At 55.4% G+C, this 13261-nt stretch overlaps 1 protein-coding gene across 1 annotated transcript in view; it reads right to left on the bottom strand.

Moving 5' to 3' along the window:
- SLC22A18 (solute carrier family 22, member 18) overlaps positions 1 to 13261 on the bottom strand; it is a 30271-nt gene that overhangs the window by 8244 nt on the left and 8766 nt on the right. Inside the window, exons 5-7 of the mRNA XM_006893375.1 lie at positions 2059 to 2125; positions 1093 to 1211; positions 247 to 354 (exon numbers count right to left, since the gene is read on the bottom strand). Of these exons, the coding sequence (XP_006893437.1) occupies positions 247 to 354; positions 1093 to 1211; positions 2059 to 2125 (294 nt within the window). The remainder of the gene's footprint in view (positions 1 to 246; positions 355 to 1092; positions 1212 to 2058; positions 2126 to 13261) is intronic.

The following is a 13261-nucleotide window of genomic DNA, read 5'->3' as shown; positions in this document are numbered from 1 at the left end:
GTCTTAGAGGACCCCTCGGAGGGTCTGTCGGGGAGGGAGGGGCACTTGCCTCTGAGCCCCCACTCTGTTCCCTGTGCTTCCAGGTCTGAACAGGGAGAGAGACTGAGCTGGTGGGATCTGGTACCAGTTGAGGGGTGACCAGAAGGCAGGCTGGACGTGACATGCTGGCCCGTGGGGGTGGGGAGCCGTGCCCCCTGCCCTGCCCCCATTTCCTCCCAGCCCCCACCAGACAGCCAAGGGCCTCACCTGACGGAAAGCCGGATACCACCTTGATGAGGAAGACGGGCAGGACTCCGGGCAGGAGCAGCAGGCGGCTGATGGCCTTCAGGTCAAACACGCTGGCCTTGGGGTTCCCTGGGGACGAGTGTTTCAGACCAGCTGTGCCCAGTGCCTACCTCTTACACCCAGCTCTCCCCAGGATGTGGCCAAAGACGCCTGGGACCACCAGAAGCTGGAAGAGGCTAGGAAGGGCTCCTCCTGGCAGCCTTGTCCACACTCCAGCTTAGGTTCAACCCAACCCAATCCTCTACCGCCGGGCCAGTTCCAATCCAGCATGATGCCACAGGTCGGAGCAGAGCTGCCACCAGCATGTCTGTTTCCTTCACAGCAGACAGTGCCAACTTCCCACAAGGAGCACTAGAGGGCTTGAACCATCAACCTTGACTTTAGTGCCAAGCACGTTAACCCCTGTGCTCATGGAAGGAATCCTTTAGGAAAAGGATTTAGCCCCCAGTGAGAAGGCAGCTGTCTGTTGCATTGGCATGGCAGCCGGAGGACACTTGGCCAGGCCACCAGGGTACTCTCGCTCCTCCAGCACCCCATGGCGCTCTGGCCTCCTGAGGTTCCCCTCTTCATGCTTCCACTGCTGAATCCCACCTGTCCTTGGAGACAAGGACCACTGGCCTCTTCCTCCTTGGACCTGGCCCTGATGGAGTCAGCAGCCGAGAGCCACTCAGTGCCCTGCAGGGGTTCCAGGAATGGAAGTGGGTGCGAGGGCACCCTGAGGCCTCATGCCCCTGTACTTGCCCCTGAAGGCGCTAGGTGGACAGGCAGGGCTGGTGTAAACACGGGGGAGCCACCCGGTGGGCTTACCTGCTGGGGGGGCCTGGGCATCCCCACTGGTCCCTTTGGTGCTGGCCGGGATGAAGGTGAAGCTGAGGACAGTACCCAGGACATTGATAGCGAGTGCCACGAGGATAGGGCACTGCATCCTGGAGGTGACAAAGTGGTCAAGAGAGCTGATGGGCTTGGACACCCCCATCCTCGCTCTCAGCACTGAGAACAGCTTGACCCACCTGGATGTCCCCATGTGAAGGCCGCACTGGCCCTCAGGTCCTGGGGCTCTTGATGGCACCCCAACCCCTGACCCTCACACTGTAAGAAAATGCCCAGAACCTCAAGAGCAGTGGACAGCAGGGCCACGTCAGAGCTCCGGAAGGGCTGGGATGGGGCTGTGTGGAGACAGGGAGGACCCCAAAATTGCAGCTTGGAGAGGGAGGACTGTGGGACCCCAGGTCTCATCTGTGCTGTGTAGGCACAGGGCTGAGGGGTGCCACTCATTTTACAGATGAGGAGAAGTGAGGCTTTGCCAGGACAAGGCCCTTTCCCCGCGTGCACACACCTGCACAGGTGCACAAAACCACACACGCGTGCACACGCACCTACATGTACACACGACTGCATGCGGACACACATGCACAGACATGCGAGCACACACATATGCACACACACAGACACACATGCACACACTGTGAGCATGTCCAGCAGGAGGTGCAGGGCAGAGGGCTCAGAGGACCGCCAGGACCCCAGAGAGCTCCCTGCATGACCTCCAGGTCAGGATGAGGCAGGACTTGGGCCCCACATGTCACGGGCGGCCTCAGGGCTGGTTGCCGCGGCCTGTCCTCTGAGGGGGGCCCTTCCTCCAGATTCCAGCCCTGCAGGCCCCCACGTCACTGCCTGGCCAGCTGGGCAGAAACAAAGCCACGTTCTCTGACAGAGGCCTGGGAACTGGTGGGACAGAGGCGGTCACTTAGAGGGCTATTTTGGGAGGCTGCTTACAAGAGGGCAGGGGCCTGGCCGGAAGCCGGAGCTGCATCAGGACTGGCAGGATCTGGGTTTGGGGCCACTGGAGGGCCGGGGGCTGAAGGTCACAAGTGTTCTGGGGGACTTGGGGTGTCCTCTCTGAGCAAGGAGTGACCCCGGCTCTGTCCACAGCCCTGCCTCTTGGAGAGGTCATTCCAGCTCTGTCCACTGGCCAGGCTCCTTCTGTCCCCCACCCCTCATCTTGCCCTGCAGGCCCCTCTGTGAGGGCGGGACATGGGACAGGACCCCGCCTGCTGCTGTACTGTCCTAACACTGCAGACCCTGAGTGGCATGTGGCTGAGAACTCATCCACCAACCCCAGAGTCGTTGGTTCAAATCCACTCACGGCCCTGAGGGTGGATGCCCTGGCGAGCTGCTCCAGTCAAGGAGTCCAGGACGCCCGGGGGCAGCTCTGCCTGTCCTCTGTCACAGGGTCACTGAGTGTGGACCAGCATGATGGCCAACTACAGAGGGGCAGCACTAACACGGATGGACACGCATCCTGCAGGAAAGAGCCTCATTCACCAGTCCAGGAAAACCAAGCCAAGGACAAGGGGTCAGGGCCACTCAGTTCATTCATGCCCCCACCTTTGTTCTTGGTCTGGGAGGAGACCCCTGCCCCCTCCCTGTGGTGACCTCATTTCCTCTGCCCCCGTCTCGAGTCTACGTCACTGGGGGCCCACCCCCACCCAGTGGACACAAAGGAGGCCTTTGGAGGGGCAGCGGGAAGGGGGGCGGGCAGAGCATCATTCAGTGTTTTCTGGCTCCCACTCCAATTCTGCCCTTGGCTTTTGTGCTGACCTGTCTGAGTTCCCACTGACCACCACTCACAGGGCCTGAGCCAGCCCTCTCCCGAGCCAAGCCTCAAAGGCTACGCCCAGCACCAGAGTGGGGTTTGTGGGACCGCTGTGTCCACCCCTGCTCAGGCTTGGGTGACGGGAGGGGGTGGCTCTATGTGGCACCCACTGGTGGGCTGGTGGGGGTAGGTCCATTGAGAGTCCTGCTGGTCAGAGGGTCTCAGGAGGCCAGACCTGACCTGCTGACGCCTAAAAAGCAAATCTGCATCTCACGCTATGCTCATTCAGGGAGCTCTGGTGGGTAAGGAGCTGTGCTACCAACCCAAGGGCACACGGTTCGAATTCACCAGCTGCTCCGTAGGCAAAGGACGGCCGAGCGCCTTCCACATGGGTTACTCTCCCTGAAAACCCGCCGGGGGGGCAGCTATGGGGTGGGTCTCACTCGACGGCATTAAGGGCTAGTTTTCACTTTTTCTGCTTCCAAACCACGGCTGCCCAGCGGTCACTGCTGGCGCCCCTGCACTGGCTCCCTGCTGTACACTGTTATGGGGGGGACTGTCCGTCTTTCTCCTGAGGAGCAGCTGGTGGACTTGAACAGCCCACCTCTTGGTGAACAGCTTGCTAAATTGTGCACCCACCACCAGGACCCCTCCGGCTTCCAAGGCCCCAGAATAAAGTTACAAAGCTGGGTCTGACGCACCCTTTCCGGCTGGGTCTCCCCAGCACCCTCGGCCCCCCTGTTCTGCTGTCACCCTGGGGGAGCACCAGGCAGGTGGCCCTGTGTCTGCTGTGTCACTCCTACAACCAGGCCTGACTCGTGATCTTCCTGTATGGAGTGCTCTGTCAACGGAAGCTTCCAGTAGCCGAGGAAAGGCTCCCCACGGCCTCACCCAGTCCAAAGGGCCCCAGTGTGGCTCAGGGGCCCTCAGCCGGGACCTCTGGTCCCAGATATGGAGAAAGGGGAAGTGCTGAGTCACCGGATGCTCCTTGTGTGAACACGGGAACCTCCCTCTGCTCCCGGGTCCCTGGTCCCCCCCATGGCCAGCATGGGGGCCCCCAGGCCCAGCGGCCCTCTGCCTCTCCTGCCTCTGCTCTCGGGTCCCTGGTCCCCCCCATGGCCAGCATGGGGGCCCCCAGGCCCAGTGGCCTTCTGCCTCTCCTCCCTCTGTTCACAGCCTCCTTGTTCTCTTGTGAGGATGCCCTGACACGGGGCCTTTGTGAGCGCATCGTGCTGCCTACGCTTCCCCATCCCTCAGCCTCAAGGGCCCACCTGCTCTCCCCAGCCATGCTCACCTCTTCCTCTAGCCCCTCCACCTCTCTGGACAGCACTGCTTCGGGGGACCACGTGTCTGCCTGGAGGAGGTAAACCCCAGAGGCTCCATTCATGTCCACCACACGCCTGGGACGGCATGCTGGCCCCTGGAGTGGGCCCGGCCCCTGGAGTGGGCCCACTGAGCCCTGGCCCTACAGTGGGTTGAGTGCTGGGCCAGTGAAAGGTCAGTGGTTCGAATCCACTAGCCACTCCTTGGGGGAAGAAACTTCTGTAACAGTGACAGCCTCAGAGAGCTGGGGGGCTCTGCTCTGGCCTACAAGCAGTGCGGTGAGGGCCTCACAGGCCCTTCACGTGAGGCCCTGGGCAGGGAGGTCACCTGCCAGCCTCAGGATGCTGGACTTCTCTAGAAGGCCCACATGGGTGCTTGTGCCCCTCCCCAGGCAGCGAGCCTGTGGACCACCCCTTAGAGGTGGCATGACTCACCCCCGTCCAGCAGCCTCCTCTACCCTGCCCTCTGGGGGAGCCCTCTGTCCCAAGAACCAGCTGAGCCCAAACCAGTTCTGCCAGTGTCCGCCCCACAGGCCACAGGCAGGCCCCCACGAGGGTGTCTGGGTCCAGGGGCAGCCAAGGTGTGGGAGGTTTGTAGGACTTGGGGGGAGAATCCCCCTAGGTCCGTTCAGGCTGGGGAAGCTGGGGACACTCTTGTATGCTGGACCCCTGCCTTAGGCCAGGTGAGGGATGAGACCTGGAACAAGAAGTTCCAGGGCCACCCTGTGGGGGCACACAGGAGGATGCCAAGACCCAGCTCTGGGTGTGGCCACCCTGCCCTCCCCGCCAACCGGAGCCCCTCCCTCTGTATAGGACCAGGATCCATGAAGCCCTGACCGCCTTCAGAAGATGGGCTTCAGCCACAGGCCACCCGAGCCTGCTGACGTCAAGTTGTTTCCCTTTCATGGTGACCCTCTGTCAGGTTTCTGGGCCTGTAAATCTTTATGGGAGGACACTGCCCATCCCTTCCCTTGGCTGCTAGTTCAAACCAGTGACCTTCCAGTCAGCACTACCCTGTGCACCTCCAGGACTCCTTACAAAGCCCTAAACAGGTCAGGTGCGGTTTGAGAACTTTGAGGTAACCCCCGACCCTACTCTGGGCTGATTCCAGCCTGCACCAAAGTCCAGCAGCAATGTGCATGTGAGGGGTCAGGGTCCCTGTGCTCGGAGTCTCAATGTGCCCACATGAAAAGCTGAAGGTGGCCACCCAGGGCGTGAGGAGAGGGGATTGTGGCCCCTGCCAAGCACCTGAGACCTTGGGATGACTGGAGGTAGGGAAGCTAATGGAATGCTCTGGAAGTGAAGGACCCGGTGGGCTTTTGGGGTGGGGGGGTGGGAGCAGGGTCTTCTGGGTTTGCAGCTGATATGGAGGGAAAGGCAGGTGGGACAGGAGGACATGTGGGACAGGCAGCGGTCACTGTGCCCCGTGTGTGCCAATGCAGGGCCACCTCTGGGGTGGCTAAGTGAGGGTCATGGGCCCATTTCACAGGCAGGAGCAGCGAGTTCTTGGAGCTCAGGAGAGGCTGAGACCTGTGGCTGGCCGAGAGTGAGCAGCCTGTCTGGGCAAGGGTGGGACAGTGGTATGACCTGGTTTGTGGCCTGGCCTGGTGAGGACAGTCCCAGGAGGGAAGTGCCTGGCGGGAGATGAGACAAGTGCAGACATGCTGCCTTCACTGTCTGTCCTCCATGCTCAGTGCTGGCCACTGTGCCCAGAGCTTGGCCCTCAGAGTGGGTGCCAACTGGGAGGTCATGGTTCCCAGGGTTCAAAAACCTCCACATGGTCAGAGCTCAGACAGTGGGCAGACCAGCAGTCACTGGGGCTTCGGGACGGCCAGGACAGATGGACAGGGAGAGGCGGTCAACATTCAGTCAATGATACTGTCCTGCTTGCTGCTGTAGCCGTGCCCACACACACTTAATCCAAGCCCACAGAGCTGTCGGCCCAGCATGAGGCCATGGGAGGAGCACTTTGGTTGGCAACTCGGACTCACGGCGACCCCAGGTGTGCAGAGAAAAACTGCACCCCAGAGCGAGGGCAGCTCTGCCACCTTCCAGAGCGGAAGGCCAGTCCTGTGCCTGATGGGCCCCTGGTGGATCTGAACCACTCATGTCTCAGTTCGTTGTTGAACACTTAACCCTCTGTGCTACCCAGAGACTCACACATACACACACGGACTCACACACACACACACTACACACAGAGGGACACACACACACACACGGGCTCACACACACACTACACACAGAGGGACACACACACACGGACTCACACACACACTACACACACACTACACACAGAGGGACATACACACACACACACGGACTCACACACACACTACACACTAATGTTGTTGCTGTGTCCCATTGAGTCAGAACTGACTCATAACTGACCCTCCAGCAGATTTTCAGAGGCAGTAAATCACATGGGAGGAGACTGTCTGTCTTTCAAGGAATAAGCCGGTCGATTAGAACCATGCACCTTCAGGTTGTTAGCACAGCTCCTTACCAATAGGCCACCAGAGCTTTATGCATGTGGACATATGATAATAGGAGCACATGTGTTAACATACATACACACACATGTGCACATGTGGACATGCATGTGTATGTGTACATGCATCTGTATATATGGATGTGTTGTATATGTGTATGTACATGTTGTATGGGCATAAAGACACAGATGCACATGTTGTACATGTACACACATGTATGTATCTTGGACATGCTGTTGTATATATATGTATGTATATATGCATATGTGGTCATATATGTACGTGTACATGTGAGGAGATGTTATTGTAGAGGTGTACATGCATATGCATATAGAAGTAGATATTGTTTAAGTGTATACACACATATGTGTATGCACACATATGTGTAGACATACTTGGTTGTACATGCACATCTTGTGTGTATACACATGTGCATATGTGGTATAAGTGTATATGTGTTGTTGTATACGTGTACATGTGTTGTATACATGTACATGTTGTTGACATGTGCCGTGTGTCACCTGTGACTCATGTGACCCTATGCTGCTGTATATGTGTACACACATAGGTTTATATGTTGGTGTATACATGTATGTCACATGTGCATATGTTATGTGTGTACACATGTGTTGTGCATTTTCATGTGTATGTGCATGTGTGTACACACGTGTGATGTTGCTGTAAATGTGCGCGTGTGTTTGTGTATATGCTGCAGTGTATGTGAACACAGGTGTGTATACATTGTTGCACACGTCTAGACACAGATGTGCATATGTACGTGTTGGTGCTGTCAAGTTCAATTCCACTCAACAACCATAAGTACGACAGACTGCAAGCTGCCCAGGCCTGTGCCCTCCCCTAACACTCTCCACTGTGCTTAGCTCACTGTCGCTCTCCTGTGTCACCCCTCTTCAGGGGCTCCCTCTCCTCCGAGACACTCCACCCTCCCAAGGATGATCTCCCCCTTTTTCCAAGGCCTGGCCACTCTGGACATGTCCCAAGTATGTGAGGTGAAGTCTCACCATCTTTGCCTCCAAGGAGCACCCTGGCTTCGCCCTTCCAGGACAGATTTGTTTGTTCTGTCAGCAGCCTGGGACCTGTTCAGGACCTGCCAACATCACAACTCAAAGGCCTCGATCTTTGGGTCTTCCTTATTCTCCGCCCAACTCTCCTATGCGTGGAAATGTATATGAAGCAATTGAAAATGCCTGGGTCATACACCTTGGTCTTTAGCCTGGCTTGCTTTCTCTCTGCACTTTCAGGAGGTCCCTGACAGAAAGTGCCCAGTGCTCCAGGTCTTCTGGTTTCTTGTCTGCTGCTACCAGGGCTGTTGGTTGTAGATCCCAGTTTTTAAAAAAATTGAGAGCTTCAGTCTTTTCGTCACCCATCATGATGTTGCCTGTTGGTCCAGTGGTGAGGACTTTTGCTTCCTTAATGTTGAGATGTAATCCATATTGAAGGCTGCACTCATTCATTTCTTCCGGCAAGTGATTCAAGTACGTGCTCTTCACTTTCAGCAAGCAAGGTCGTGTCATCTGCAAAATGCAGGTTGTGGATGTGCCTTCCTCCAATCTTGATGCCATTTAGTCAAGCTTCTCAAATTACTGACCCAGGATACAGATTGGACGGTTCAAGGAAACCACCATGGCGTATATTTTCCTGATCTCTCCAACATCTCTCTTTTTTTTCTGTTCAAACAACTGCTCTTGGTTCGGGGGGGGGGGGCGGTTAGGGTTGTTTATAATCATCACAGCTTATAATGAGTAATGGTCAGCAATGGATAATCACCCTTCACACACTTACATGGTGGCTGTTGTGCTCCAAGCGTTCCCATTTTCTCCTGGGTTGTGACTTGACTTCTTGAAGGTTTTCACTTGACTTGTGACCACCTTGACTCTTGCCTTTTTCTTTTCCTTCAAGGCTTTGGGAAATGTGTGGAAGCAAGCTCTTTCCTGAGGCTCTGAGGGCAGAAACAGAATCCTGTTGTCCAATGCCTTTGCATGTCTCATGGGTTTGCTGTCTCTCAACGAATCCAGGCAGCTCTTCGGTCAACAGGAGGATACCACTGGCCCGGGAATCTCTGGCTCGAAGGATGCGTGCTGCTTTCTCAGCTTCTTCCCTGCTGGGGAGCTTCCCTGGCTCCCATCCAAGTACTAACCAGGTCCGACCCTGCCTAGCTTCTGAGTTCATCCGAGATGTTCAGGGTGGGATGGCCGTAGATGAGGTTCCCTGTCTCAAGGCCTCTGGCTCCGGCTCCATCCAGATATGCCTCATGGGACAGGTTTCAAATGAGTGTTCTGGCATTCAAATTCTTCTCATGGCTATCCATGAATTATACTGATGTACATATGCTTTGTATAGCAAATAAAACACAAGTAAAATTTTTCTTGTTTTCCCTGCTTTTAGCCAAGATCTGACTGACATCAGCAATGATAACCCTCATTCCAAGAATTTCTGAATTTCTTCTGAATTTCTGGTACTTCCCTGTGGATATTCAGCTCCAGAGATTTTTAAGTAATCTTCAGCAAGACTTTACTTGTGTGGGATGTTGATGACAATTTTACATTATGTTGGATCACTTTTTGTTCGTGTGAATAGGCCCCAATAGGGATCGCTTCCAGTTCACCCCGGTACAGACGAACAAGCACATCCAGAGTTACGTCCACGTGGGAACTGACTTTCTGTACACTTTTTGTATACATTTAAAACTGCACTAGGAACTGGCGCCTTATTCCACAGCCCTCCCTCTGCAGCCCCCTTCTTTTGGCAAGGTGCACAGCACCCTGGGCCCACTTCACCAGATCCCTTCCTCACACCCCGTGCAGCTCTGCTCTGTCCACACCTGACCAGAAGGCAGCAGGCGTTCATCTCACTGAGGGGCTTGGCAGGCCTCACTCCTTGCAGGACTCCAGACTCAAGGCTGCCTAGGGACTTGGCCAGTATTCAGTAGCCAGCTGCGTAATCAAATAATTGCAGGGGCCAGTCCTCTCTAGCCCCCAGTCAGCCCCTCAGCAGAGGCAAGGGCGCGCTGGGAGGATGCTGACCACCAGAGAGAGAGGTGCCACGTGAGAGCCCTCAGCCCACTGGAGTCCTTGCACTCAGCTGCCACCGTTCTGGGCCGGTCCATGGTACTCGAGGAGCTCAAGCTGCAGGCTGGTGGGGGAAACTCAGCGACAGGCACAGTGGCCTCTAAGATCAGACCCCATGATAATGCTCACAAAATGCCTCTTTCACATACAAGACATCCCAGTGAATGTGGGGGTGAGGTGTTAGAAAGGAGGCTGCTCCCCAGGGTGGAACCCAGGGTGATTCACACTGGCCTGTGGCCAGAAGGCAGACTGCCAGTGCTCACTGAACCTCCGAACAGGAAGCAGCCAGGTGGGGCACGGGCCCCAAACCCCCTCCCAACTGGACTGGGGCTGCATGAATGTGAGGTGCAAAGTCCGTTCCTGTGAAGGTGGCCGCAGGTGTGGGCGTGGGCCAGGTCTTTCTTGGGCGAGGCAGGGCTGGGACTAGGGTGCATGGAGGGTTGACTTTCCAGCGGAAGCAATGCTTCCTCCTTGGCCAGGTGAGGCCTCTCCAAGGCCAGGTGTCCTGGCCAGGGTTCAGTTCTCCCAGGAGGTAGGGCCAAAGATTACAGAGGAGGGGGCAGGGCACCGTGCTGCTAGCCCAGGGGCTCTGGAGGGGCTCAAACTGGAAACTCACTCCACAGAACAGGGCCTGGGGAGAGAATGGCCTCTCACCTTGAGGAGTACCACATTGGGGGGTTGTTGTTACGTGCCATCGAGTCACCTGCGACTCATAGCGACCCTATGTAAAACAGCCCAAAACCCTGCTCTATCCTGTGCCAATCGTGCCAATCGCACTGTCTCTGACACACCCATCCCGATTACCCCAGTCATTGACTCATTCCACCTCATAGAGGGTCTTTCTCTCCTGTGCTGTCCAGAGCATGATGTCCCTCTCCAAGGATTGGTCCCTCCTTGCAACATGTCCAAAGTATGTCAGATGAAGTTTCAGAATCCTTGCCTCCAAGGAGCTGCCCAGTTTAAACCCTCTCTAGGATGAATTTGTTTGTTTTTCTAGCAGCCCATGGTTGTTGTTGTTATGTGCCATTGAGTCGCTTGTGACTCATAGCGACCCTATGTACAAGAGCTCTAAACGCCGTTCTATCCTGTGCCAGCCGAGCCATCTCAAACACACTTATTCCCACCGCTCCAGTCACAGAATCGATCCATCTCATCAAAGGTCTTCCTCTCCTTCACCGCCCCTCCACTTTGCTAAACATGATGTCCCTCTCCAAGGACCAGTACCTCCTTGCAACATGCCCAAAGTATGTCAGACGAAGCTTCAGAATCCTTGACTCCAAGGAGCATTCCACCTTCACCTTCTCCAGGACGAACCTGTTTGTTCTCCTAGCAGTCCATGGTATATTCAACACTCTTTTCCAGCACCACAGCTCAAAGGCATCAGTTCTCTTTCTATCATCCTTAGTCACTGTCCAACTCTCTGATGCATAGCACGTAATTGGAAAGACTATAGCCCGGATCAGGCACACCTTAGTCACCAGTCTGCCATCATTGCTCTTCGGTACTCTTGAGAGGTCCCTCACAGCTGACTTTCCCAATGCATTTCTTCTCTTGATTTCCTGGCTGCTGTTACCAAGAGTGTTGACTGTGGAGCCAAGGAAACGAAAACTGTTAACTATCTCAATCTCTTCACCATCCATACTGATGCTGCCAATTGGCCCAGTGGTGAGAATCTTTGTTTTCTTGATGTTGAGCTTCAGTCCATATAGGAGGCTGCAGTCCTTGATATTCTCCAGCAAGTGCTTCAGGTCCTCCTCAGTTTCAGCAAGCAGGGTTGTGTCATCTGCATACACAGGTTGTTGATGATTCTTCCACCAATCCTGATGTCACATTCCTCTTCATATAGCCCAGTGTCTCAGATGATCTGTTCTGCATACAGATTGAAAAAGATATGGAGACAGAATACATCCCTGACGGACCCCCTTCTTGATTTTGAACCATATAGTGTCTCCTTGCTTGACGACTGCCTTTTGGTCCAAGTATAGGTTTCACATAAGCACAATCAAATGTTCTGGGATTCCCATTCTTCTCAGAGTCAGCCACAGCTTGTTGTGATCCACACAGTCAAAAGCCTTTACATAGTCAATGAAGCAAAGATAGACATTCTTCTGGTATTCTCTGCTTTCTGCCAAGATCCATCTAACATTAGCTATAATATCCCTAGTACCACGACCTCTTCTAAATCCAGCCTGCACATCTGGCAGTTCTCTGTTGACATATCGTTCCAAACGTTTTTGGATAATTTTCAGCAGAATCTTGCTTGCATGTGATATTAATGAAATTGTTCGATAATTTCCACACTTTGTTGGGTCACCTTTCTTTAGAATGGGAATATCGATCTTTTCCAGTCCATGGGACATTCCGTATTCTTCTCCAGCACCACAGCTCAAAGGCATCAATTCTCCTTCTATCGTCCCCAGTTATTGTCCAGCTCTCTGACGCATAGCAAGTGACTGCAAAGACCATGGCCTGTATCAGGCGCACCTTAGTCTCCAGAGTGACATCATTGTTCTTCATAACTTTAGAGAGGTCTCTAAGGGCAGACTTTCCCTCCTCATTTTATACCAGGAGGTCAATTAAACTCCTCCCTCCCCCCAGTATGGCTCAGTGGTAAGGCTGCATGGGCCAACAACCCAAAGACATGTATTTAGAATCCAGCTGCTCCTTTGGAGAAAGATGGGCATTCTCCCCTCTTCTGATTCACTGCCTCTGAAAACCTGCTCAAGGGTCACTATGGGTCAGTTCTAACTCAATGATACTCAACAACCACCCACAATGTGGAAGCTACTCTCAGATTTGGACATCAGCGTGGGGAAACTGAGGCCAGGAGGAGACAGACCCATGTTCTTTTCATGCCCCCAGCCTAAGGGGCTCTAGCACCCGTGTGATCGCTGACCACCGGCCCCCAGGCATCTCGGGTCACTGGACCAGAAATGCTGCATTTGGACAAGTGCACAAACTGGGGCCAGTAGAAAGAAGACCGGTCACAGGCGCCGGACACAGCTGTCCTGCCGCCAGAGCCACTCCCTGACCCTGCTCCGACCCCGGCACCCTTGACCCAGGGGAAGCTCCAGTCCAGGTGCTGCAGGGCCCAGCCGCACGCTGGCCCGTGTGCCCTCCTGTCCTGACAACTGGGACCGCCCCGCCTCTACCGTCTGATTTCGCTAAAGTCCAGCCAATTCCCGTCTGCTGCGGGGCCTGGGCGTGTCCACCGCCAGGGAGGCACCGTCCGCGGGCAAGATCTCCGTCCAGCCTCTGGCGCTGGACCAGGCGGACCTTCAGCGCGGGGTCACCGCGCCCCCTGCCGGCCGCGCCGCGCCATGCGCCCCGCTACGACCGGGCGCCGCTTCCGCCCCGCCGCAACCACGCCCACCACACGCAGCGTCAGCCACGCCTACCACAGAACCCCGCCTCCACCCATTGGCCGCGCCCTCCTTAGTCCCGCCCATCACAGAACTCCGCCTCGCCCTCCTTAGGGCC

This window comes from Elephantulus edwardii, unplaced genomic scaffold (genome assembly GCF_000299155.1).
Source record: "Elephantulus edwardii isolate Elephantulus edwardi_28Jun2011 unplaced genomic scaffold, EleEdw1.0 scaffold00126, whole genome shotgun sequence".
Lineage (NCBI taxonomy): Eukaryota > Metazoa > Chordata > Mammalia > Macroscelidea > Macroscelididae > Elephantulus > Elephantulus edwardii.
This window is presented reverse-complemented; position numbering and strand designations above follow the sequence as displayed.